Below are 27,533 nucleotides of genomic sequence, written 5' to 3'. Positions count from 1 at the left end.
CGTAGAATAAAATAAATGAAATGGGAGGACCCCAATTCATCATTTAGCATAAGCCTAACCATCTTGTAACCTCTGGCCGATCCACGTTGCACCAGCCTTTTTCTATGGCCCACAGCACCCCATTTTTGCAGACCTTTGTTTCTAAACAAGTAACCCAAAGAGAATCGAAACAAAATAAAAAATAAAAAAAAATCCTTCCAGTAGCACCTTAGAGACCAACTAAGTTTGTTATTGATATGAGCTTTTGTGCACGCACACGAAAGCTCATACCAATAACAAACTTAGTTGGTCTCTAAGGTGCTACTGGAAGGATTTTTTTTAAAAAAGTTTTATTTTGTTTCAACTATGGCAGACCAACACGGCTACCAATGAGAATCTTTAGCCTGCTTACTATGGTAAAATCCTATGCTTTTTGTGGATAAAGTAATGTTTTGCACACCCGAGTCCCTGAGTGGTGAGAAGTTTTAGGTTTGATTCCTGCGCTTCTGTGCTGTATGATCTTGTTCCCATAGACAAATAGTCTGTGCAGAAGATAGAGAACTCATAGCATTAACACTCCCAACAGATCCTGCTGTGCCATTAAGTTTCTGTGGCAGAGTAGGCGGGCACCAAACCCATAACTTTGGATTTTTGCACAAAGAACTCCAGTCTCTTTTGTTCTCTTTCCCCTTGGTGACATCCCTCCAGCCAGGCAGATTTGGTGGCAACTCATTGCCCTAGCTTATATGACAAAGTAGATGCATAACAGATGCAGCTAGGGTTATTTACTGGTACTTAGTAAAGAAGCTAGTTTGACCATTTCAGCAGCCCTCCTGTTTGTACAGGATTTCGTCCTAGTTACGATTTGGTCCTAGTTACAAACCCATTTTATCCAACCCCCAAACTTATTATTCCACTTTTCCTTCAAGAAGCTCAGGACAGTGTGCTTGGGGACTGTGCCATCCTACGCTATCAATTGCCCTGCGAGGTAGGTTATGCAAAGAGAAAGGATGAGTAGCTGGATGCGGCTTGTCCAGGATACCCTGATCCCGTTCCCAACGCTCTGACCATTACACCACACCAACTCTCCCTTTTGTGAAAAGTGAAGGCAGCTCATAGTTGCTAGCTTCCTGCAGTCTTAGGAGAAGAGGCCTGATCCAATCCAAAGCAGGGCCTAACTCTGAGCTGTTCTACTGTTCCCTAGGAGTTTAATCCCGAGGAGTTTTACCACTTATTGGAAGCTGCTGAGGACCATGCCAAAGAGGGACACCTGGTGAAAACCGATATCCCTCGCTACATCATCAGCCAGCTGGGACTTACCCGAGATCCCTTCCCAGGTAATTCAACAAAAAAATCACCTGCAGGAAAACAGGCAGCATTCCACGTATGTACCTGGGCCACAGTACCTACTGCGTCATGTGAACATATGTGTATGTGATTTCATGCATGTGCTAGCATGCTCATTTTGTAACCTTTGTGGCTATGTGGCAAGTGACCCATCCTGTTAGCTGTGGACTTTGGCTTTACATGGATTCCAAGAAGCACAGGCTGTTCCGTCCCCCCCCCCCCCCGGTGAGGATTCTTCATACGTGAGCCAATCACATTTCCTCTACGGTTTTCAGGGTAACCTCTTCATGTGCTGGTTTATTGTTTAGGTTGATCTAGTTGTTAAGCAGGACAGAAAAACACACCGAGGGTGTGATGTCACTGATGGGAGTGGGTGTCAGGACAGCTTCTAGCCTTGACATATTTCCAGTATTTTAACAGAGGTGAAACTCATCCAGGATTCCTTGGGGACAGAGCATCCCCTAAGACAGGATAGATCATGGATAGACTGCGTCCCATTGGACAATTCCTTAGCTTACTGCTGGGATTTTTGTGGAGAACACAGGACTAGATGGACTTCAGTCTGATACAGAAAGGCACTTTGGATGATGATAAGATACATTCTTTGGTTCCCTTATTAATACAGACCAGCGAAGCCTTTGCCACTAAGAGATCCCAAGTATTGACCCTTGCTGTGTAAATCTGGACCTAGTTCACACACACATTAGCAGCCATTTATTTGTTCATATGATCGTGTATCACAGATACATGACACCTGGGGGGAAAGACCACGTATGTGTGAATCTACATTATGACTGAAAGGATGTCTTTGTATGAACGTTTTTTGAAATACTGTTCACCGCCCTGGTATCTTATTTATTAAGTTGTCAGGTTAGAAAGCGTGCTTGCTTTGGTCTCAAGGTGGTATGAACCACTGAGTCTCTTGGGCTGGCTGATCAGAAGGTCAGCAGTTCGAATCCATGTGACAGGGTGAGCCCCCGCTTTGTCCCAGCTCCTGCCAACCTAGCAGTTTGAAAGCACACCAGTGCAAGTAGATAAATAGGTACCGCTGCAGCAGGAAGGTAAAGGGTGTTTCTGTGCGCTCTGGCTTCTGTCACAGTGTTCTGTTGCACCAGAAGCGGTTTAGTCCTGCTGGCCACATGACCCAGAAAGCTGTCTGTGGACAGATGGAGGCTCCCTTGGCCTGAAAAGCAAGATCAGTGCCACACCCCATAGTCGCCTTTGAGTGGACTTAACTGTCCAGGGGTCCTTTACCTTTTACCCTTTACCTCCATCAATAAACTTCTTGATTTTGAAATCTTAAATTGGGCTGTACCAGCTAACGTTTGATGCCTTAATCTTATATGGCAGATTTCAATGGTCAGTCAGGGTGTGCTTCTTGGTTTATCTGTGTAAACTGAGGGGCAAAATGTAGTTATATACATGTGGAATTTTTTCCAACGAAAATACCCCCAACCTAACAGTTTTGCTATGGTCTCCAGGACTCCAAATCTATCTGTCTATCTGTCTGTTATATTTATATCCCTCCTCTTCTCCAACGAGCTGAAAGTGGTGTGCACACTTCTCCCCACTCCCTTCCATTTTACCCACACAACAACTCTGTGAGGTAGGTTAGGCTGGAAGTCTGTGACTGGCCCCAGGTCACCCAGTGAGCTTCTTGGCTGAGTGGGGATTTGAACCCTGGTCTCCCATGTTCTAGTCTAACACTCTAGCCATTATGCCACACTGGCTGTCCGAGCAGTGCAGGACAAGGGCATGTTTAATGCTTTCCTCTCAGGCTGGTTTCCCAGTCACATTTGGCTCTTCTTCAGTTGCTTTATCCCCATGGGGGAAAGTTGTATAGACCTCTCGCCGATTGTTTGACCCAGGGACAGGGTTGGTAGTTACTCAAGGTGAGTCTATGTGGTGTCAAAGTGCTGACACCCAGGTAAGCCAAACCAAGCTCACGTGCCAACGTTGGAGAGTCGAGTGGCCTCCAAGGCACCAGATGACAGAGGGATTGCATCTCACATTTGCAATTTGGCATAAACTATCTGTATCTGTGTGTGTTAAATGGGCATGGGCATGCATTTGTGTGAGCAGGGTAGCACAGCTGACGTCGTATTCCAGTGTCAATGGAAGTATATGCGAACCCCCATACCCGCAGGTGTTTGTGTATCTGTTCCCAAGGTGTGTGCTAAGATGCATGCAAGCTTATTCGCCTGTGATTTGTCTTAGCGAGCGCATGCTTCTGCCTCCTGATTTGTCACCTTGACACGCGTGTATCTCTCCATCGCATACATACCCCCACGCGTTGGCATGCCGCCGTGTGTGCATGTTTGTACCACAGGCATGTGCACCGGCGTATATGCATGGCTGTGTGCACATGTCTAGGTTTCACCCTTTCTGTGCTTTCATGAATGACAATGGGGTTGCTAAAGCCTTGTTCCCTTGGCTCTCCCTTTGGCTCTTTCCAAACCCTGTTCTCGTCAGATGTGCTGTATGTGGAGGAGCATGATAGCGGAGGATCCAACACACCTGAGACAGAGGAGTTCACAGAGGTCAGTACACAGGGGGCACCAACCGCACCCCAGCTCTGTGCTGTCTATCCCAACTATTCACACATAGACACAACTCTCTCTCTCTCTCTCTCTCTCTCTCTCTCTCTCTCTCTCTCTCTCTCTCTCCATACTGCTGCTCAATGTTTCTGCCACTACATCCACATCGCAAGCTTGATCCTGGGGAAAGAGGGAAAAGCAAGTTCCTGCAGCTACTTGGCTTCAGGCTGCCATCCCATTTGGTGGGCTGTTGTGCAGGAAAACAAACTAAAGGAAATCTGGCTACTCACTTGGGTGCATGCAACTAAAGCCCTCTATTTACCATTGGGCGTTCGGACTCTACTGGCAGCAGCTGGGAATCAGGCCAAAGCCGTGGTTCCCAGCGTGGGCACATGCCCCACGGGGGGGGGGGCAATTTGATTTTTAAGGGGGGCAATTCAAGAATGAGTTACTAACAGTTAATGGCCTTTTGGGCTTCCTCCATGCGAATAGGAGTTCATTTTTTGAATAATAAGAATTATATGTCACTGGGGTATGTGTCAGGATTTTAGAGATGCTTAGGTGGGGAATGGCCAAAAAAAAGGTTGGGAACCACTGGGCTAAGGCCAGAATTTGTTGCCTGAATGCAATTAATTTACACTCCTTTGTTATGTAAGTAAGCAGTCCCCCCCCCAAGCCATGAGCAGCCTCAGGATTGTGATGGGGGGTGGGGGTGGGGAGGGAGGAGAGGGAGTTTTCCATTCCTACCTAAAGGCAATATTTGCAATTTTCAGGGGAAAGTCCAATGAACTCCAAAGTAGGTTTCCCAATGGATAACTTTTGGCAGGTCAGAATTTGTTAGTGGCAGAGTGACACTTCTTCCCTATTCCCATAGCTGTTCTCCCTACCCCAAATCCAAAGCCCTTCTGGGCTAATAAAGCTTTGGGACAGGGACTGGAGCGTAAACATAATAAACAGACTCATCTTCTTGCTTTAATGTTTGATCTTTTACCGTGTTTTTAATGTTCTGTTGGGAGCCGCCCACAGTGGCTGGGGAAACCCAGCCAGATGGGCAGGGTACAAACAAACAAACAAACAAATATTATCATCACTGTCAAAACAAAAGGCCACCTTTAATTAATTTATTTTTTTAAAAAACATGACCATGCACTGGGACCTCAACAGTGAAATAAATGTGCTTTAGTTGACGGCTTAAAACATTCAGATCAAGTTATGAATTTCACATGTTAGATGACTCACTGGGAGCTGGGAAGCAGCTGACTTCCTTGCACCCTGACTTGGGTAGAGGTAGCAGCAGCGCCAAGGATGGCGACCCAAGCAGCAATTCTAGGAGTGCCCACGAAGCTACGTGCCATTGCACAAGTGCACTCCCCAACTCCTTGCGCAACAGCAGAGGATGATAGGGTGCAGTTCTTGGATTCGTGGCACACTGGTTTTGGACCAGCAATACAGTCAAACCTCGGTTCTCAAACGTCTCTGTTTTGGAACGTTTCGGCTCCCAAACGCCAAAAACCAGGAAGTAAATGCTCTGGTTTTTGAATGTTTTCCGGAAGCTGAACATCTGACGCGGGTTCTGCTTGAGTGCAGGAAGCTCCTGCAACCAATCGGAAGACACGCCTCAGTTGCTGAACATTTCGGAAGCCAAACAGGCTTCTGGAACTGATTACGCTCGACAGCCGAGGTTTGACTGTGTATCTGTGGCAGCCACGCACAGTAGTAGCATAGCAGATGTGCAAGAAAAGGGAAAGAGGCAGATAAAATGGGGGGGGGGATGAGAACCGGTGTGGTGGAAGTTGGAGAAAATGCATGAGGTTCCCCCACTTGGCTCCTCCACTCTTACGATAGAGAAAGAAAAGTCCAGCCAGGCATATTGGGGGGGGGGGGGAGAAGAGAAGGAAGGTTCACATGGGAGATCTGGGAGACAAGTGGAAGAGAGGCACAGAATGTGGATGGATGAGGTGGGAGGGAAAAGAAGCCCAGATGGTGTTGGAAGCAGCCAGGAAGAAGGCTTAGGAGGAATGTGATTAGTGGGTGAGAGGAAAAGAGAAGGCATGGGTGATTGACAAGGAGCATAGTGGGCAAATGGAAGAGAGGAGGCTTGTGTGAGAATGCCGGGAAGGGAAGCAGGTAGAAAGTACAGGGAAGGAAAATGAGCTTCTTAAAATATACGGTGTGAGGTGGCCCTAAGTCCTGCTGGGTCCAAGCCTAGGAACTGCTTTATCCACACACACCCTGCCTTACCAGAGTCTGTCAGGGGTACAGGGATGGCATTCATGTCCCACATTTTGTCAGCAAAGGGAGGTGTTCTTAGTGCTTGCCCCACACTTAAGGAAGCCAGCCTTCTCTTCCCTCTTGGAGATCCCCCAAATCTTGAGCATGGAAGTGTCTCAGACATACGGCTAAGATTCATTGGGTGCTATTTGGGCTCTGGGGTGAAATTGGTAGAGGGTTTGGGTTTTTCCACCACTGATGTTATGTGTTGGTTCATTGAATTTGAATGGTGTATTTTACATTTGGTTTTTTGATTCGTTGCGAAATAGATGCTAAAGTAGAGCTAGGTATAAAACAGCAGCACCAAAGCCTACAGGAGCATGGCTCGGTTGTTTGCCACAGACGTGGGAAACTGAGGTGATGGCCCTCCTGCCTTCATTCATCCATTCTTCTCAGAGTGTGTGCTGCATTTTTATTTGGGAAAAGAGCACATGGTGCAGTGATTTGGGGTAGCCAAAACAATTATGTCCAAACATGCTGGTAAACAGAAAATCTTAGAATCATAGAATTGTAGATTTGGAAGGGGTCACCTAGTCCAACCCCCAGCTATGCAGGAATCTTAGGTAGAGCATCCCTGACAAAATGACCATCCAACCTCTGCTTAAAAACCGGAGTCAGAACATATAGTTCTTCCTGGTGTTATATCAGCCTCTCCTTTCTTGTCACTTGAATCCCTTGGTTTGGGTCCTACTCTCCGGGGCCGGAGAAAACAAGCTTGTTCCATCTTCCATGTCACAGCCCTTGAGATATTTGAAGATGGCTATCATATCTACTCTCAGTCTCCTCTTTTCCAGTCTAAGCATACCCAACTTCCTCAACTGTCTATCATAAGAAGCGGTATGCAGTGGAATATATGACCAGCCACTCAGATCTCAGGAAGGGAAGTAGTGTGTGTGTGTGTGTGTGTGTGTGTGTGTGTGTGAGAGAGAGAGAGAGAGAGAGAGAGAGTCAGTCATAGAAGCTACAGAGCTTTCTGAAACAGCTGGAAAGGCAGGAAGTCCCACTGCTGGGATAGAGCCTGCCTTGGTCCAAGGATCAGAGAAGGCACTGGTGTGGTGCCTGCAGCAGCCTATCATCCACCCATTGGGGCACCTTAGGCATCTAGCATTGTGACCAGTCTGGTTGGGCAGGAAGGTGACAAGCACAACTCTTTCCTAAACTGCAGTTGACCTCAGTTAAAGCTCAACAGAGTGGGGGACCCAGAAGCAGCCCTTCTTGTGGAAGAATAAATATTCCATTCAATAGAATGAATCCAGTTGCAGGGGACACTGGCACCATCTCCAGCAAGCCCCAGGCTCCTGGGCACCCACTAAATTTTGCTGTTGGTGCCTAGCCTCTGCCACCTGCCTCTGTGCATCCCCCAATGCGACCCCAGCACATGGAGGCTATGATCCAGTCACTCCCGCAGTGCCAGAGCTGCTCCGTCATGATGACACGACATGACATCGTCACGTCACCATGTCATTATGCTGCAACTCAGTGTGCACCAACGTTGGGGATCCGCAGTGGGGGGGGGGCAAGTCAGAGCCCCTGGCAGGGGAGATCCCTTTCTAGGTTTTGTGTCACAAAGGTTGTTAGAACAGTGTGCGTTTATTAAGAGGAAAATAGAATGCGATTGCATGCACCCCCAAAAAATTGCTATGCGGACTCCTTTTTTTAATAGGAAATAAAATTATTTATTTAGTAAAGATAAAGGGTGGGGATGGAGAAGAGGGAAAGAGATCTAGCAGGCTTCCACCTCCTTCATGCCAGGTGGAAAAGAGCCCAGCAGCAAGGACATGGTTCCCTCTTAACTCCCCACCCAGTTGATCTGCGATAGATAGGAATGAAAATAAATCTGTTGTGATTACAAAAAGGAACTGAAAACAAGTGGAATCTCTTGCCCTTCTTGTTCTTACTGACTAACCTTTCATTTGTGTGACCCAGGCTTGAGGTGGGTGGCTTCTTAAATAACAGAAGACACTCCACCAGAACAACTCCTTATTATTAGGCATCTGAGTCAGTGGCTGGCTCTGCCCACAAGGTTCATCATTAAATCCATAGTGCCGTTGCATAGCCAGGGATTGCCCCGTCTTACGTTTGTGCTTTTGGCTCTGGTTTTTTTCTATCTTCTGCATCTATAAATGAAACTAAATGGGCTATGCCCGTTCAGTTTCAGAGTGGCTCTCTACCAATTTTCTGGTACCAGTGTTAACTGCGTTCACAATCTGTCATATTCCATACACAACTGCACTCCTAACCAGTGGCGTGCAGTCATTGGACTAGGATAGTCCCCTAAAAGTTCCCAGGAAATTAGAGTATTATTAAAGACTGGTGCCTCCTTCTCAAAACTTGGCAAGCTTCTGTCTGGCTTAGAGAGGAAGGTGTGATGCTCCAACGGGGTCCAAGAGCCCTTCTGCAACCTTCCCAAAGCCCACCCAGCTTTTGGAAGGAGGCAGCAGGGCTCCAGCATCCTGTCAGACGCTGGTGCCTCCTTCCCCGAAGCCCGGGAAGCTTCTGCATAGCTTGGGGAAGGAGGCGCGATGCTCAGCACACAATGTCACAACATAGCGATGTCACACTCACAACGTCACCGTTGGTCCTGCCCCGCCCCCAGTTGCCCTTGCAAGTTGCCGCCTCTCGCCCTAACTGTTCCCATACAAATAATAATAATTTCACCGTACGGCACTGCTCCTAACCTTGGTAAAGAAGGGGTCCTCAATAGGGTTGGCTTCAGTTAGCGGTGCTGAATTTCATAGGAGCTGCTTAAGCCCTCATACCCGATTTACTTACCATTACAGAGTCGTGGAACTACTCCAAAGCCAAAGAAGCCACCGGGAGAAGGAGACTTTGGAACAATTAAACTCATAAGCAACGGGGCATATGGGTGAGTGAGCTGACTCAGATCCCAAACTCCTTGGATCTGCCTGCCTGGAAGGGTCTCTCTTGCTTCTGGTTTGCTCCTTCAGCACCAAATCAGGCCTGGTTCAAATGCTTACCTGGCCCAAAGGGGCTGTTCCCAAAGTGGAGGAACAGGCTGTTTCAGCTGGTTTGAGTTGAAAGTATCACACCGTCGTTATGCTCCAATCATCCATGTTGGGGAACCCGTGTCCCATGTTTCTTTATGAGCATCATGGCGGGGGGTGCAGGAGCTTTGATATAGGGAAGCAACTGAACCAGGCTTGGAAGTTCAGGAGGCATCCCCTGGAAAAAAAGAAGAAGAGGGAAAAATTTATGGGGAAATGCTGTTTAAAAATTTTGGATTCAAAATACAGTACTCTGAATCCACATTGCTTCCTATTGAGAGGGAGAGATGCTCACTTCAGTGGTGTAGCATTTTCACTCTCTCCAGAGCAAGCCTGTTTGAAGGTTTTCTTGGAATTCTCACCTGTGTAAAGTCACTATGATGCCAGGTGATGGACAGGTGGGTTGTCCCATGGATCTGCCAAACTTGGCCTCTGTGTGTGTGTCATTTGGGAATCTGGCCCACTGAACAGTTCCCTACACCATCTTACTATGATGGGAATTTACTGTTATCATTCTCCTTTCCGTGTGGCTGAAAAACCCTTTTGTTAGAGGGAATGCTTTGCATCCCAACTGCTTCCTCTGGAAAGAAAGTGGAGCATTTTTCTCTCCTCAAAGGAAGCAGGTTTACATTTACACTTGCTCCGGCATTTTTGAATGCAAACTGCTTCCTCCATCCCCCTCAGGAGCCCATCCTAGCCAGGCTCTCGGTCAGCGTATTGATGCTGACAGGGAACCTTACTTGTACAGGAACAGCAGGGAGCCCCATTTAAGCCACATCCATATTTGCCTAGAACCAGCTATCACATATGGTGTCAGTTGTGGGACACCACCAAGAAGGTCCTGTTTCCTCTTGCTACTTGCCTCACACTGAGACAGCAGAGGCACCTGGAGGGAGGGTTCTGAAGAAGGCATCAAAGAGAAGGCAGGGCGATGCGGGAGCAGGGTTTTCTTCAGGTCGCAGTCCTCAGACAGCTTCCCGATCTTTTGCCACCTTAAGGGTTTGCAACGATGTGTAATGTTGATGCAGTGGACATATGAGCAGACCTAAGCCTCACTGCCCCCTTCCAAAAGCTCTGGGTAAAAGCTAGTTTACCAGCCCATTGTTTAAAGAGGGGAGAGAGTCTAGTATTTAGAGTGTGAGGATCAAGATCCCTCAATACACCTACATTCTCTGCTGTTCTTGGAGAATATGGCTCCCAGAAGTGCTCTGTGGGTTGGGGCTGCCTCTTGCTGAGCACATCCCCTCTGCTTTCTCCTCCTCCTCTCGCAGAGCTGTGTATCTGGTGCGGCACAAAGAGACCCGACAGCGCTTTGCCATGAAGAAGATCAACAAGCAAAACCTCATCCTGCGCAACCAGATCCAGCAGGCCTTTGTGGAGCGCGACATTTTGACATTTGCAGAAAACCCCTTTGTGGTCAGCATGTTCTGCTCTTTTGAGACCAAGCGCTACCTCTGCATGGTCATGGAATATGTCGAAGGTACACGGCCTCGGAACTCCTGGAGGGGACTCAAGATACCCCTGGGTCTCTCAGTGTCACACAGTCAGCTTTCAGGTTCCAGATGAAATTAAATCCCATGTGTGAGCTTGCAGGAAGCGACCCACATCCTTTGTTGTACAAATAATATCCAGTGTATTATATTATTATTTATTAATTTATCTATTAAATTAAAAACATAGCTCAGAAGCGGAGGAAAAGCATCTTTTCCTAGCCATCCAAACTGATCTACCCTTCTCAATCATTAGCACCAAGCTCCTCAACCAGTTGTTTCATTACTTTTAGTCAGGGACAGTGATGTTACTGGAAGCCCCAAGACTATCTCTTTTATTCAAGTTACAGGTAGGTAGCCGTTGTGGTCTGCCATAGTCAAAACAAAAGAAAATCCTTCCAGTAGCACCTTAAAAGGTGTTTGTAACAGAAATTTGAATGGTTCCTCAGTTACCAAGAATTAACACGTAGCACTGCTGTGTTCTTAAGGTAAAGGTTAAAGGGACCCCTGACCATCAGGTCCAGTTGTGTCCGACTCTGGGGTTGCGGCGTCATCTCGCTCTATAGGCCGAGGGAGCCGGCGTTTGTCTGCAGACAGCTTCCGGGTCATGTGGCCAGCATGACAAAGCCACTTCTGGCGAACCAGAGCAGCGCACGGAAACGCCGTTTACCTTCCCACTGGAGCGGTTGCCTATTTATCTGCTTGCACTTTGACATGCTTTTCAAACTGCTAGGTGGGCAGGAGCTGGGACCAAGCAACGGGAGCTCACCCCGTGGCAGGGATTCAAACCACTGACCTTCTGATCAGCAAGCCCTAGACTCTGTGGTTTAACCCACAGCGCACCTTAGAGACCAACTAAGTTTGTTCTTGGTAGGAGCTTTCGTGTGTATCTGAAGAAGTGTGCATGCACACGAAAGCTCATACCAAGAACAACTTAGTTGGTCTCTAAGGTGCTACTGGAAGGAATTTTTAATTTTGTATTTTCTTTTATTCAACTGTGTCTCCGGCTTCAAAGCAAGCTTGGATTGTAAGAGATGGCAGAGTCCCTGTGCGCTCTTGGCAGGAGCTTCCAGCATCCTGTTAGCTTTTTCAGCAAGCAAGATTGGAAACGCCCTGCCTTTTAAACCAGTCTCAAGTCGAAGGATCACCTAGGTCTTTTAGTATTAAATACAGCATGAATGTAAGGCACAGGGATCCAAGCCTTATACCTGCCCTCCTACAGACTGTGCTTTTTAGCATTCCAAACGGCATGACACTGGAGGACTCAAGCTCCGATCAAGGACAGGAACAGAGTAGCAGTCCTGCACTGCAGGAAGAGAGTGGCCTGCTAGCTGCCTCCCTAACCACTTCACCCTTTTCCAGCAGGCGGGGATTGTGCACACTGCTGAAGAACATAGGGGCACTGCCTGTGGAGATGGCCCGCATGTTACTTTGCGAGACCGTCCTTGCGCTGGAGTACCTGCACAACTATGGCATCGTTCCACCGTGACCTCAAGCCTGACAAGTATGAAGTGGAGAGCCAGAGCCTCTCCTGGGCTATCCTGCTCCGAAAGCAGCAGCAGCGCAGCAGCATGCTTTGCTGACATTCCCTGGGTTCCTTTGCCAAAGTGGGGGTGGGGGTGGGCAAGGTGTGTCTGTGATCTGAGCTCTCTTGACGGTTGCTTCTCCGGCTTTCTCCTCAGCCTGCTGATCACTTCCATGGGGCACATCAAGCTGACAGACTTCGGTCTCTCCAAGATGGGGCTGATGAGCCTCACCACCAACTTGTACGAGGGTCACATTGAGAAGGATGCCCGGGAGTTCCTGGATAAACAGGTGGGGCCCCTGATGGTGTGCGTGAGAGGGGAGCGTGGTGGGTGGGTGAGAGGGCAGAATTTGAAATGTGTGTTGGAGACTAGAACAAATCTGCCCTGTGGTGCAGATCAAGGCTGATCCAGGGGACCTCTTTCTGCTCCTCTCCGATTGTGTTTACATACAAACAACAGAAGTAAGAGGACATTAATCTCAGTTAGTCATTGGCTATGGGGGTTTTCATTGCCGCCAGACCACTTGGTAAATATTTAGGGAGGTATGAGATAAGAGAGTACAAAAACCCCTTGCCACTGGCTGGAAGTTCTCGTCTGGTTAGCTTGTTTTTTAAACCCCAGGATGGACTTTACATCAGAACTTCTTGTCAGTCAGCAGAACAAAGCCTTTCTTACCAAACAAGGCCTTCTGGTATTTTAGAAGGAAGACACGAGGCAGGACATGACAAATTGTCATTGTGTATGTGAGGGGGAAAGCTGTAGACATAGGGCGTCTAACCTCCATCCCAGGGGTCTGGTGGAAGCTTTTGTGACCCCCAAGACCCCACAGGTGGTGGTGGTGGTCGAAACAAAAATTATATACCCACCTCTGAGATGAATAGAGAGGTGTGAAACCTCTCCACCCAGCCCAGGATTCTGATAGGGATGCAGATCACCCCCTTCTCAGTTGTCTCAGCTAACATGTAGGGCCACCATATGTACAGATTTTCCCGGCCATTACCAGGATTTCATCCAATCTCTGTGCTGCTAGCTGAAGGACGGTGGGTGTCTTGGCAGGTGTGTGGAACCCCCGAATACATTGCTCCCGAAGTGATCCTTCGCCAAGGCTATGGGAAGCCAGTGGACTGGTGGGCTATGGGCATCATCCTGTACGAGTTCCTGGTGGGCTGTGTGCCATTCTTTGGAGACACCCCTGAGGAGCTCTTTGGTCAGGTCATCACTGGTAAGTGAAGGGCAAGTGTGTTTTGGTCGCTGTGATCCAGCTGTGAGCTCAACGTTGCTACTGCTGGCCTTGGAATTTCCTCCAGGCTTGGCTAAGTTGCAAGGTGAATGGAGGGGTGAGAGGAGGGTGCTGTTTGAGTTGGTGGGGAGAAAAACCTTAGGAGGGTATCATGAAACAGAGTGAAGCATTAAGGTGAAGCTTTGGGTTCAGAGGCTCTGTTAGGAAGATGCTTGGCATACGAGCCCATTCCCCAGTAACAATTGAAGCTGTTACAATAATCTACACATTGAGCAGACGGTTCTAACCCTCCCATATCCACCCCATCAGCTGCCTCGTCCACCAAGAGCTTCTCTGTTTCTTTCTGCTTTCAGATGACATCTTGTGGCCGGAAGGGGAGGAGGCCCTCCCAGCAGATGCTCAAGATCTCATCTCCTGCCTCCTGCAGACCAATCCTCTTCTCCGCCTGGGGGCAGGTAAGGACAGTTGTTCAAGGTGCAGGGCAGTTAGTTAGGTGGGGCTTCAGTGCGATCCAATCCAGAAGGAGGGGAGGGATAGTCCTGCCCCCAGATCTCTAGATCCTCTTTCGGGGTGTTGCAACCTGGGACACCAAGTTGTTGACCAGCTGTGGCCTTGGTGGGTCTGTGTCAACATTCCCTAAGTGCTCAGGATGTTGCCCACCACCCCGCCACCTGGCAGCAGAATCACATGTTTCGAGGAAAGAGCACCTCTTACCATGTCCAGTTTGATTGGTGGTGTTGTCCAGCAGAGGGCAGCAAGACCTCGGTCTTTGCGTTTTGCAGGTGGCGCCTACGAAGTGAAACAGCATGCATTTTTCAAAGATCTGGACTGGAATGGGCTTCTGAGGCAGAAAGCAGAATTCATCCCTCACCTGGAATCTGAGGAAGACACCAGCTACTTTGACAGCAAGTGTTAACATTCTTCTTTCTTTTTCTCTCCCCACTCCCAAATGTTTTCCTTTAACAAACAAGAGTGAGGCTGCTGGCCTGCACCACTACCCACTATCCGGAAACACCTAATCCCAGATTGCTCATGTTAATAAGGGCCTTCTCCTTCCTTCTTTCATACCAAAGAGGCGTCAGTGGGGGGTTTCCAATGCAAATATCAGCTTCCGGGGAATCATTTTCACCCGGGCCTTAGCTCAGTGGCAGAGTAATGCCTGCAAGCAGAAGGTCCTAAATTCAGTCACTGGCACTTCCAGCTGGGACTAGGAGAGACCCCTGCCTGGAACCCTGGGAGAGCTGCTGCCAGACAGTGTAGACAAGTGTGGAACATTATGAACCAGTGGTTGCCTCTGTAGGAGGCAGTGCCCTGTGTTCCAGTGAAAGAGTCACACCACTGCAACTGCTATTGTATTATTATTGTTTTAAGATGTATGTCAAACACTGTCAGGATGCTGTCAGTGGCTCCCAGCTGGCTGCCCAGGAAAGTATAAAGACAAGGAAAAGTTTCTTACCTTCCTTTTTTATTTCAGTATTACAGAGAGAGGCTATAGAACCCAGCCTCTTGGATAATGGCGTTGTCCTGAGTGAATCTCCACCCCCCCCCGTCTCTCCCACTTCCTCATTCGTCATTCTCATTGTCTCCTCTACGGATGGTGCTATGTGTCTTTGAGCTCTTAGCTCCCCCTCATCTGCCACTGAGCTGTGACCTCCCTCAAACCACTGTTGTCAATCTATACTGTCTTCCTAGAATCATAGAATCATAGAGTTGGAAGAGACCACAAGGGCCATCCAGTCCAACCCCCTGCCAAGCAGGAAACACCATCAAAGCATTCCTGACAGATGTCTGTCAAGCCTCCGCTTAAAGACCTCCAAAGAAGGAGACTCCACCACACTCCTTGGCAGCAAATTCCACTGTCGAACAGCTCTTACTGTCAGGAAGTTCTTCCTAATGTTTAGGTGGAATCTTCTTTCTTGTAGTTTGAATCCATTGCTCCGTGTCCGCTTCTCTGGAGCAGCAGAAAACAACCTTTCTCCCTCCTCTATATGACATCCTTTGATATATTTGAACATGGCTATCATATCACCCCTTAACCTTCTCTTCTCCAGGCTAAACATACCCAGCTCCCTAAGCCGTTCCTCATAAGGCATCGTTTCCAGGCCTTGGACCATTTTGGTTGCCCTCCTCTGGACACGTTCCTCTTCCTCCTCCCTGGAAAGGTCAGGCTGGGGAGGCGGTTTCCACCATTCCTCCTCTGCCCAGTCCCTGACAAACAAATGCTTAAAACATAATGCGCTAAATGCTAAGGTGCATCTGATGTCCTTCCTAGTTTGCTTCACACAGCTAAAATCAGAGATAAGCTTCTGCCTACTCTGGGCTTGAAATCTTTATCATCCATGCCATACAACTGTAGGTGATTGACAGGTAGGTGACCCCACCCCCACCCACCTGTCAAAAATGGTCCATGGAGGGTGGGCCAATTCTGGATCTGATCCTCAGGTTAAAAATAATTCCCCATCCACTCTTAGGTGACAATGGCAGCGAAATTCTGGGAGACGACGGGAACATGCTAAGGTTCTCGTTTGTTTTTAAGTACATGGGTATGCTGCTCATCTTTGGGTTGGTGGGTGCAGAGGGAGAGGCTGCTTGTCCTGGTGGGGCTTTGTTTCTGTTTTTTCCAAGCTTCCTGTTCAGGGTGAGATGTTCCACTTGGGTGCAGGAATGAAGCTGCCTCTGTGATGTTTCTCTTTCTCTAGCCCAGTGTTTTTCAACCACTGTTCCGCGGCACACTAGTGTGCCGCGAGATGTTGCCTGGTGTGCCGTGGGAAAAATTGAAAAATTACTTTATATATAGTCAATATAGGCACAGAGCTAAATTTTTTAACATTTTCTAATGGTGGTGTGCCTCGTGATTTTTTTCATGAAACAAGTGTGCCTTTGCCCAAAAAAGGTTGAAAAACACTGCTCTAGCCATTTGGGGCCAGGCTTAGAGGGAATGTGGGCAGCTCAACAGCAATCCTGCTGCCCTGCGGGGGTATTTGGAAGAGTCTCACCTTGCTCTTTTGTTGCAAGATTCTGATACGATTGTAACTCTACAAATGGCAAAAAATTTAACCTCAGTAGTGACACTCAAGAGACGCAATGGATTGTTATACACAACTTGAAATTTTTTATTTCCATTATAATTTATTTAATTTGTATATCTTCTAACCTATTCTGTTGCCGGTAATTGTAAATCAGAATGTGCGTGTTTTCTCTATGTCTATGGGCTTAAAGCTGAAATAAAATAGACTGTAAGACTAAGACAAAAACTGTAATCCTGCTGCCAAGGTCTCCTGCAGTTCCCATGAGACATTTTTCCTCTTTCCAGCTCGCTCTGATCGTTACCACCACATTAACTCATATGATGAAGATGACACGACTGAAGATGAACCCGTGGAAATAAGACAGTTTTCATCTTGCTCTCCCAGGTTCAGCAAGGTGAGAGTCCTCACTGACTGCATTTAATTTGAATTGTTGTTGTTGTTGTTTAACACTGGTGTTGAGGTTACAGAGTGTGTGCTCAGAAGCCCAGAGTTTAAATCTCACCTCAGCCTCAAGGTCACAAGTGTCCCTAGCTGCTTCCCTCTCTGTCACCTTTCTTTCTTTCTTTCTTTCTTTCTTTCTGCAAATAAACGAGGATAGTGTTACTGGCCTACTTGGCAGGGTTGCTGTAAGGATTACTAAGATAATGTATGTGAAATGCTATAAATACTTTTAATTGCTCTATGAAATGCTGCTGTTGTCTTCTTCATTCTTCTCCTGTCATTAGCAAAATGTGTTTGGGAGCACAGTGCAATGAGGAGTCAGGATTTGAATGGCGTATGTTGGGGATGGGTAGCCAATAAATGTATTGGCTATCTTCATAGCGCATCTGTATAGGGAGACAATACAATAGGAGATTGTCAGCAGCAGCACAGCCCTATACAAACTTACTCACTTAAGTGTGCAGAACTATGGTTTCCAAGTTGTGTGATTGTTGAGCTAAGAGGTGGGTGGGGGTGGGGTGGGTGGGTATTTTCAGGCAAAGATCGGCAGGAAGAAGGGATGTTTGAAGTCTCCTGCATGGGCCAGATCTGCACACTCAAACCTTTTAAAGACTATTCCCAGCACCCCTGGTATAGGATCTGAAACCAGCAGTAACCGTCACTGATGAAAAACATATACAGTGCTACCTCTGGTTACAAACTTAATTCGTTCCAGAGGTCCGTTCTTAACCTGAAACTGTTCTTAACCTGAGGTACCACATTAGCTAATGGGACCTCCTGTTGCCGCCGCCGGGCGATTCTGTTCTCATCCTAAAGTAAAGTTATTAACCCAAGGTACTACTTCTGGGTTAGCGGAGTCTGTAACCCGATGTGTTTGTAACCCGAGGTACCACTGTACTTGAAATCACCTTGTGGGCAGTGGGGGATTTCCTGTGGAGAACTGAAAGATTTGGGGAGGTTTACCGCGGGTGGCGCTGTGGGTTAAGCCACAAAGCCTAGGTCTTGCTGATCAGAAGGTTGTTGGTTCGAATCCTCGTGACAGGGTGAGTTCCTGTTGCTCGGTCCCAGCTCCTGCCCACCTAGCAGTTCGAAAGCACTTCAAAGTGCAAGTAGATAAATAGGTACCGCTCCGGCGGGAAGGTAAACAGCGTTTCCGTGCGCTGCTCTGGTTCGCCAGAAGCGGCTTTGTCATGCTGGCCACATGACCCAGAAGCTGTATGCCGGCTCCCTCGGCCAGTAACGCGAGATGAGCGCCGCAACCCCAAAGTCGGACACGACTGGACCTAATGGTCAGGGGTCCCTTTACCTTTACCTTAAGAACACAGCAGTGCTACGTGTTAATTCTTGGTAACTGAGGAACCATTGAAATTTCCGTTACAAACACCAAAGAATGTCTTAGAAGGCTCTGGGTGCTGTGTTTTGTTTTTGTTGTTATATCCTCCACACAACACGCTTCTGAGTGTGTGTCGTCAGGGGCAAGCTTATTGCCTAATTAATTGAACTTAAATTTTCACCTGTGGTTTTAGTACTGCGTGAATGATTGATGGATTGCTTTATAGGTGGTTGAGTCATCTGCTTTGCGGCCGTCTGTCTATAAATAAGGAAAATAAATACATAAGCAATAAAGCGGCTCCTTATAGCACGTTGCTGTACCATTTCTCACCCTTCTGGCCTTTGCTGCCCCCCTCCCCCAATACAGGTGTACAGCAGCATGGAGCACCTATCCCAGCATGAACAGAAGACTCCAGGCGTCACCAAGAGGGACCAGAGCAACAAACACAAAGATGAGAAGCTCAGCAAAAGGGAAAGCCTGGGCAGCTTCACCCTTCGAGAGAAAAGCTGGCGCACCAACTCCCCTGAAATGTGAGTCTCCACCCTGTGCAATAACAGCTGTGGCTTTTGTTATTCAGCCCCCAGACCTGGAGGAGGCTGAGGACACTTGGGAGAGGAGCACTCACTCCAGCTCTGAGAGGCAAATGTGGGCTTCGGGGTTTCCTGGATATTCCAGGGCTCTGGTCCCTGGCAGACGCTAGCTGCTGTTAGTCCTGCACTTTTCCATATGCGATGAGGACTTAGCAGAGAAAACTAGAAATAACAGCTGAGTACAGGATGCTTAGAAAATGGACGCCGTCTGTCTAACTAGTACATTAATCAGCTGTTCCCAGAATCACAGAATTGTAGTGTTAGAAGGGACTTCAAGGAACATCTAGTTCAACCCCCTGCAATGCTGGAATCTATTGCCCTACATGTGGCTCAAACTCACAACCCTGAGATTAAGTCTCATGCTCTACCGACTGAGCTTAAATGTAAATGCATTTCTGAATTACCGAAACCTCAGTGTAGGTGCAATATAAGTGAGGCACAGAATCAAGAACAGGATAACATAAAGTCAAATAAACAATTGCTTTCTCTCATTCTTTGGAGGGAAGATAATCTTTTAAAGTTATTTTTCATTCCCTATTATAGTACAGTAGTACCTCGGAAGTCGAACGCAATCCATTCCGGAAGTTGACTTCCAAAATGTTCGGAAACCAAGGCACGGCTTCCGATTGGCTGCAGGAAGCTCCTGCAGCCAATTGGAAGCCACGTCGGACATTCGGGTTCCAAAGAACGTTCGCAAACCAGAACACTCACTTCCGGGTTTGTGGCGTTCGGGAGCCAAAGCGTTCGACTTGCAAGGCGTTCAGGATCCAAGGTACAACTGTAATGCTCTCAGTGCAAAATGTAACACTTTAGGCATTTATTTCCCACCCCACCCCCACCCACATGCTCTTAAGTTGCAGCCCTAACAATTAAAATGTCTCCTCACTTATTGCAACTGAATCCACTGAAGATTCACTTCTGCATTGGGGAACCTGCGACCTTTCAGAGGCTCTTGGACTCCAACTCCCATCAGCCCCAGCCAGTGTGGCCAGTGGAAAGGGATGATGGGAGTTGTAATCCTGAAGTGTCTGCAGGGCCACAGGCTCCCCACCCCAGCTTCAGCTAAAGTAGATTGTGCTCCAGTTACAGCACTAATAATAATAAAAAAAGCTCTAAGGCCTCCTGACACAAGTTAAGCCCTGGCTGGCGTTTTGGACATGGCCTCAGGTGTTTGGGGTGGGTGGGGGGTGAGCCATTTTGCTTTTTTTCTGTCTCTCAGGAAGCGGCTCTCAGCCTCGGAGTCGTCCTACACCGAGAGCGATTCCAGCCCCCCGCTGGGTGCACGTCGACGCTTTTCGGCCCTGATGGACACCAGCCGTTTTGCTGTGCCCCTGGAAACCGACAACGAGAGTCTTGGCAAGGGACCTGCGAAGGCTCCTGCGGAAAATGGGCCCCCGGGGTCCACGCCCCAGGTCGAAGGCAAGGAGAGCAAGAAAGGGACAGCAGGAGAGGCTGGGCAGAGTCCTGCCCCTGTGGAGCCTGAGGCAGGTGAGTAATGGCCTCTTGCTGAAAGCCCTCACTCTGGCAGCTGAAGGGGAGATGCCATAGTCAGGGCCCCAATTTGCTGTTTACATGAGATGTGCCTATTACAGTCTGAACAGATTATTGGTACGTCGCTTCCCTTTTGACATCTGTTTTGTGAAGCCAAAGTCCTCTCCCTTCCAGCCTCTGGTGAGGAGATGCAGCCTGGCTCAGAGAGACCACACATCCCTAGGGAGCAGGGAGCAGTGCACCCCAGATCCCTTAAATCACCCCTTGGCAGATCCAAGCACTCTGGACTTGGTTCTAAGGCAAATCTCAAGTATACAGTTAGCCTCTTGGCACCTTTCCGGTAGGCATTGCACAATGTCCTGGTTGCAGAGGATCCAAACGTCTGTTCCCCCATCAATTGCCAGGAAATTTCCCAACATTCGGGGCCCCAAGGTTTTGTTGCTGGAAAAACTCGAACCTTCCTAACACCAGCAGCGCACAAATCTCCTGATAACGCATCCATTGCGATAAGGAGTACACTAAGCAATGTTTATTTGGTGCAGGCCCTTCAGCCGACCACTTGCAACCAATTCCATTCTTGCACAGCCTCCAGTAATTTCAGTGGGCTTGCGCAGGAAAATTTCCTGGTGGATTGTGATTTATGGGTCGGATCCGTCTGCTTCCCACTCTGTCGCCCAAAATTTGCTGCGCGAGACAGTTGCTTCACGGTGGGAACGGCTCTGTGGCAATGGGTGACACAACTCTCTTCCTGCCTCTGCCAGTGTCATTTTGCAACCCTTTTATTTCTTTGTTCACATGTTGGAGGTGAAGTCCCACCCCATGGTGCCCTAGGAGGGAGGAGGGCACCCATGAAGCGCTTTTAAAACAAAAGCAAAAAAAGGGGTGGCTGCCCCTTCCCTGCAACCTTGCCCCTCTGCTTCTTTAATTTTTTGTTTTCTCCCAAACTACTTTATTTGGGAGGAGGCATGCTTTTTTGTGTAATTTGGTGTTTTTTAGAGGTTGCACACTCCCCTTACCCAGAGCCAATGCACATCCTCCTCTCTTTCCCCCCAAATAGATTCCGGCACTAGATTGGGGCTACTAGCAGGAGTGCAGTGCTATGAATAAAATGCGGTGGTTGCAGGCAGATTATTCAGTAAAAGCCTACCAAGCTGCACATTCCACTATCAGCTGTCTCCCTTCTTGCAGAGTGGCTGGGGAAACCCAGCCAGTTGGGTGGGATATAAATAAGAAATGATTATTGTTATTATTATTATTACACACAACAAAGCTCCCTTTTCTGTCCCTCAGTGCTTGGGTTGCCTACCCTGTTCCTACCCCAGAAAGAGACACGTCTGCTACAAGCTCTCAAAGGCTCTAGCAAACCCTGAGATTTCCCAAAAGAGCAAATGCAGCAGTTATTTCTATTCTAGTAAAATCTGCCAAGAAGTTTGATTGGAATCTGGGCTTTCCCCACGTTTGTCAGAGCTTGCGTGGCTGCAGAAAACCCTAAAATGTGCGTAGAATACCCAAGTGTGCGTAGGATCAGACTGAAAACTTCCTCTAGTGCTGGCATACTGTACTAAGACAAAGTTGCCAGGCACAGCCTTTATCTGACGCTTGGTGATTTTAACAAGCCCTCACCTGGTGCTCTTGGAGGGGGTAAGGTGCCTGGCAGAGCCATCCCTTTGCATGGCATCCAAGGTGTTAGCCATGTCTAATAAGGAAAGGGAAAGGGCAGCGATTCCTTTCAGAGTCTTGCAGCCCAAGCATCGAATTGCATGGCTTCAGCACCTTTATGCAGTCCACAGAACTGAGGACAGGCAGCTTGGCAATTGCAATATCAGGTGTGCATCAGTAGCACTTACCCAGAGGTCCTTTTCGCACTTTTTGTGAGAGTTTGGTGGGCACGCTGGGGCTTGGCCCTAGGCCTCCGAGCTCCGCTGGGGCGCAATCCCATTTTCTCAGCTTCACCTTGAGAAGGCCTAGGCAGGTGGGGTCACCCTGCCTGGTGCCCCGTCTGCCGTCTGCGTGACGAGGAAAGGCGAAATCTTGGGGCATCGTGTTTGTTATCCTCTCGGGTGGATGGGGGTTTGGACAGTCCCTGCCGCGGCCCCCTCTGCTCTGTGGTCCTTGTTTGAAGGCGGGGGCCCCTGGCATGTGGTCCTCTGATGTAGGGCTTGAGTCATCATCCCTCTCTCTCCCCTCCCCAATAGGCAATAAATCAAAGGCGGGTGAGCTACAGCCCCCAAAGGAGCTGGACCCATCAGCCCCCAAAGCCACCAATGACTTGGTGCTGCGCCGGGCCCGCCACCAACAGCTCTCAGGGGACTCCACGGCCGAGAAGCGCAGCTCCCGCACAGGGGGCAAGGTCATCAAATCTGCCTCAGCTACTGCGCTGTCCGTCATTATCCCCACAGGTACGGCCCTCCTCCTCTCGCCCCCCCTGCGCATAACCAGCAGGCACAGCACTAACCCCATAGGAACGGCATCCCACTTTGAGCCTGGCACCCCACCCCCTGCTCTCAGCCCACTCCCTGCCCCCAGGGGCACTGGGCTTCTCACTACAAACCGTCCATCCTGCTTGACAGCATCTCGGCCTGTCTTTCATGCTGTATCCACCCGCCCTTGCACAGAACCGCTCCCCTTCCATCGGACCAGCCTGTCCCGGCGGGCCGCATCCTGATCAAGACTGTCCAGTCCCTGAAAACAGGACCCATCTGTCGCTGTTCCAGTAGGAATGAACACTCCCCACTCACTGCAGCCTTCATCAGCTCACAGCCCCCAACCTCTCACTTATCAACCCTGCATGCTGTACCCACCCTTTCGGCACTTCTAACATAGTTGCTGGGCTGTGTGTGTTTTGTGCCAATAAGAAAAAGGTCTTCCATAAGAAAAATGGAACTCTGGACCATGCACAAACTTATGCAAATGAAGCATATTTGCATGTATAACTTCCTCTGTTGATTTAGGTTTTGCAGCTTCTACAGTTTTGCATAGTTTGTTCTGCTTCTGTCGTTTATGGAGAGACAGAAAGTAGCTTTCAAGGCACTGAGGACCCCCTGAACGCTGGGAATCTTATTCAGTCACGCCTCTTAAGATTTAAGCAAGCATTGCCCACACACTGTCAATTGCACTATGAGGGCCGGAAACTTGCTTTTAATTTAAATGCAAAGGGAGGTTCTTGGGAAGCTGAACGTTGTGCCAAAAGCCCGCAGCCGCCTGCAGCTTGAAATTGCACCATGCAGGCCTTTGTCTGTGGCAGGGGTCTATAGCTGTATGCTTAAACCGGGGGAGGGGAGCCCTTTCCGATGCTGTTGGGTTCCAACTTCCACCAGTCCAACCAGCATGGCCATTGGTAAGGGATGATGGGAACTGGTAGCCCAAAAGCACCTGGAGGGCCACAGAGAATAGGGAAAGGCACCACTTATTTTCCCTTTCCTGCCAGAAGGGCACACACCAGGCTTCATTTGCCTGTGGGACCTGCGGGAGCACTTCGCCCTAGCCTGCTCAACACCCACCGACCCCCACGTACCATTTCCCAAGCTCAAAACCACCCTTGGAAGTGTCGCAGCTTCTGTACTTTTCCCTCGCTGCCAACAGGTCTTGGGAAACGACTGGAAGGAACAGGCGGCTGGCCTTAGGCTGGGTGCAGAGACCAGAAAGTACAAGTTTGCAGGGCCTAGAGCAGGGGAGGCTGGGGGACAGGGCTCCTGTTCTGGCAGCAGGGCCGTCTCATCCATAGGGGCTAGTGGCGCGGCGCGCCAGGGCGCTGGCCCCCCAGGGGCGCCCCGCGAGCCCGCTGGCATACTGGGCGCCCCCCTCCCCAACCCGCCCCCACGGGCAGGCTGTCGGCTGGGCGCTCGCACATTGGTGGCGCATCCGCTGCCGCCCATGCCGGTCCCGGGCGGGCTGCGAGCTGGCTGCCCTCACCTCCCGTCCCGGGAGCACTGGAAGGGCGCACAGAGCCCCGTGCTGCTCCAGCGCCACGCCCCTCACCCCCCGCTCGCCCAACCCCCCGAGGGCCTGCAAGCGCGGGAGGGAGGTGGCGGAGAGGCGGCATGCCGGGGGTGCCGGAGGGATCGTCGCGCCACGGCGGCCGATCTCCCTAAGACGGCCCTGTCTGGCAGGCAAGAGGTGCTCTTGTGTTCTTGCCCCATGGAATGGCGGAGGGCTTCTTGCTTCCCCTTTAGTTTTTCTCTCCCTCTCCCTCCTCGCAGTGGAACAGCACAGCAGCTCACCTTTGGCCAGCCCCATGTCCCCCCGGTCACTCTCCTCCAACCCGTCGTCCCGCGATTCCTCACCGTCCCGCGACTACTCACCCGCCGTCACCATCCTGCGGTCGCCCATCACGATCCAGCGCTCGGGGAAGAAGTACGGCTTCACACTTCGTGCCATCCGGGTTTACATGGGGGACAGTGATGTCTACAGCGTACACCACATTGTCTGGGTAAGTGGGCGTGCCAACCCGGAGGGCACTTTGGGCAGGCGTGAGATTAACGCTGCACTATGGGAAAGGAAGAATCCCCAACCTGCCTTGTCAGCCTCCGCGCTAAGAGAGCCCGAAGGGGCAAACGCTTTAGGCAATGGCCCTTGCAAGGCCAAAGCCAGGTGTGCTGTGGGCAGAAAGGGGCAGCAGAGCTGTGAGAGCCTCTCTCTCTTGTCTTCTCCCCGGCAGCACGTGGAGGAAGGTGGTCCAGCTCATGAGGCAGGCCTGTGTGCCGGAGACCTGATCACCCATGTCAACGGGGAGCCAGTGCACGGGCTGGTGCACACGGAGGTGGTGGAGCTCATCCTGAAGGTAAGCACGGAGCGGCCGTGGCCTCCCAGGGCACCTGGGCAAAGTGCTGCGTCTGCCTGCTGTGCCAACAGCCAGCTCTCTCCCTCTCTTTCGCCACAGAGCGGGAACAAAGTGATGGTGACCACCACGCCCTTTGAGAACACCTCCATCCGGATTGGGCCAGCCCGCAAGAGCAGCTACAAATCCAAGATGGCTCGGAGGAACAAGAGGAGCAGCACCAGCAAGGAAGGGCAGGACAGGTGAGGTGCAATAACCGGGGGGGGGGGCAGAGGAAGCGGCTGCCTCCCCTCTTGGCTAACGGCTCCCCTTCCTTCCTTAGCAGCAAGAAGCGCAGCTCCCTCTTCCGCAAGATCACCAAGCAGTCCAACCTGCTGCACACCAGCCGGAGCCTGTCCTCGCTGAACCGCTCGCTGTCCTCCAGCGACAGCTTGCCGGGCTCTCCCACCCACGGCCTGGGCGCTCGCTCGCCCACCCAGAGCCTGCGCTCCACCCCTGACTCTGCCTACCTAGGTAGGAAGCCCAAGGTGGCTGGGCTGCAGCAGGCGGGTGGGGAGAGGGTTAGGGAGGTGGGGGGCATTTGCTCCCAAAGATGTCCTTAATGGGGAGGCGGTGGGGGGGGGGACAGAATTGCATGTTGTGAGCTCTTGCTGCCTCTCACCCCGGAGGGAGTTGAGACTGGCTTGGAGCATGCCTGGTGCCCAGCAAGGGCTGCTGGTCTCCTGCCTCTCAGCCTGCCCCCTTCCCCTTTGCCCCCCACCACAGGTGCCTCTTCGCAGAGCAGCTCCCCAGCCTCCAGCACCCCCAACTCGCCAGCTTCCTCGTCCCACCACATGAGGCCCAGCACCCTGCACGGCCTGTCTCCCAAGCTGCACCGCCAGTACCGCTCGGCCCGCTGCAAGTCGGCTGGCAACATCCCCCTCTCGCCCCTGGCTCACACGCCCTCACCCACGCAGTCTTCGCCGCCCCCGCTGCCCGGCCACACGGTGGGCAGCTCCAACACCACGCAGAGCTTCCCGGCCAAGCTCCACTCCTCGCCGCCCGTGGTGAGGCCGCGCCCCAAGAGCGCAGAGCCCCCCCGCTCACCGCTGCTGAAGCGGGTGCAGTCGGCGGAGAAGCTGGGCTCCCCGCTCAGCTCCGAGAAGAAAGTGGTGGTGAGGAAGCACAGCCTGGAGGTGGTTCACTCCGAATACCGCAAGGACTTCTATGGGGAGCCTGGCCTCCACAGCCTGGCGGAGTCCGACGGGGAGAGCCCCAGCGAGTCGGGCGCTCCAAAGCCACTTGCCACCCGGCGCCTGGGCCGCCAGGAATCCCCACTTAGCTTTGGGGCAGGAGATGGAGAGGCCAGCGCCCTGGAAGCCAGCATCAAGGCCAGGCTCCCGGAAGCTCTGCTCGGGGACTGCAGGAGAAGCCAAGCCGTGCAGACCGAAGAGGCGTTTGCAGGAGCCAACCGTGCCCTGGCCAAAGCCCTGAGCCCCGTGCAAGAGCACGAGCAAGGCAGGAAAGGAAGCGTGGAGGTGGAAGTCGCCCCGCGGGGGCCTGTCCCCATTGTGCTGGAACCCAAGGAGAGCCAAGAGCCTGGCCCTCCGGCGAAAGCTGCCACGGAGCATGGCCAGGACAAGGCTGGCTCACCCAAGGAGAAGTGGATCTTGGAGGTCGTGGAGGAACACACCACCCTGGGGACCTGCGCCAAGACCCCCAGTTGCCTCTGCCCAGAGGGGACCAAGAACGGGCTGAAGCGGGGCTCAGCAGAGGCAAAGGGGAAGCGGGGGAAGGAAGAGGCGCCTGCCCTGGGATCCGGGAACAAGTGTGCTGGAGACACCCCACGGCCTTCACCGCCGGCACTGGAGAAAAAGGGGGCAGCACGCTGACACAGAGGACTGTACTGTACTGACCCCCAGACCGCTCCTTAGGACACCTCCTTCATCTTTGCCTTGCAGCCGTGGCAGCCGTGGTGCTGGTTAGGGAACCCACATCAAAGTTGGAGGGGGCTGACCTGTAAGTTCCCTGTAAATACGAAGGGCAGAGGCAATGATGCCTTCCCCCGCCCCCCGGCCACCCTCCTGGATATGGCATGCCTGTTGTTAGGCCTTGTAAAGTACCTATACATAACTCTCTCTATATATATTATATTATATTATTTATATAAATATACATATATATATATATATGAGCAAGACTACTCTATACATGAAAAGGTTAATACTGTGATCACTCCCTTCCCCAAAGCTACTCCCAGGGCCCTTTGTTTCAAGCTGCTCCTTGAAGTCTGTAGGATAACAGGGGGAATGAATGGATGTGCAGGAAAAAGAGATCAGAACCAGAACACGTGCAGACCAAGCTAAGTTGGGACGCAGAAGGTTTTACTAACCCACAAAATGCAGAAACCCAATTATAATTCTTGTTGCGTCTGGATCCTTGCATGCAGGTGTCCAACCTCATGCGAGTTCGGCATTGATTGATTGAGATTGAGAGGT

At 50.5% G+C, this 27,533-nt stretch overlaps 1 protein-coding gene across 1 annotated transcript in view; it reads left to right on the top strand.

Moving 5' to 3' along the window:
• The window catches only part of LOC117060473 (microtubule-associated serine/threonine-protein kinase 1-like), a 36,043-nt gene extending 8,821 nt beyond the window's left edge, over positions 1–27,222 (top strand). The window contains 20 exon segments of the mRNA XM_033172713.1: positions 1,184–1,316; positions 3,799–3,866; positions 8,915–9,000; positions 10,411–10,619; positions 11,995–12,003; positions 12,006–12,109; positions 12,111–12,133; positions 12,312–12,444; positions 13,212–13,377; positions 13,749–13,850; positions 14,178–14,300; positions 16,709–16,818; positions 18,565–18,728; positions 20,008–20,276; positions 22,475–22,678; positions 24,479–24,708; positions 24,937–25,059; positions 25,159–25,298; positions 25,379–25,569; positions 25,822–27,222. Of these exon segments, the coding sequence (XP_033028604.1) occupies positions 1,184–1,316; positions 3,799–3,866; positions 8,915–9,000; positions 10,411–10,619; positions 11,995–12,003; positions 12,006–12,109; positions 12,111–12,133; positions 12,312–12,444; positions 13,212–13,377; positions 13,749–13,850; positions 14,178–14,300; positions 16,709–16,818; positions 18,565–18,728; positions 20,008–20,276; positions 22,475–22,678; positions 24,479–24,708; positions 24,937–25,059; positions 25,159–25,298; positions 25,379–25,569; positions 25,822–26,927 (3,693 nt within the window). The 3' untranslated portion in view covers positions 26,928–27,222.
• The last annotated feature ends 311 nt before the right edge of the window (positions 27,223–27,533 follow it).

This window comes from Lacerta agilis, chromosome 16, assembly GCF_009819535.1.
Source record: "Lacerta agilis isolate rLacAgi1 chromosome 16, rLacAgi1.pri, whole genome shotgun sequence".
In the NCBI taxonomy this organism is placed as follows: domain Eukaryota; kingdom Metazoa; phylum Chordata; class Lepidosauria; order Squamata; family Lacertidae; genus Lacerta; species Lacerta agilis.
This window is presented reverse-complemented; position numbering and strand designations above follow the sequence as displayed.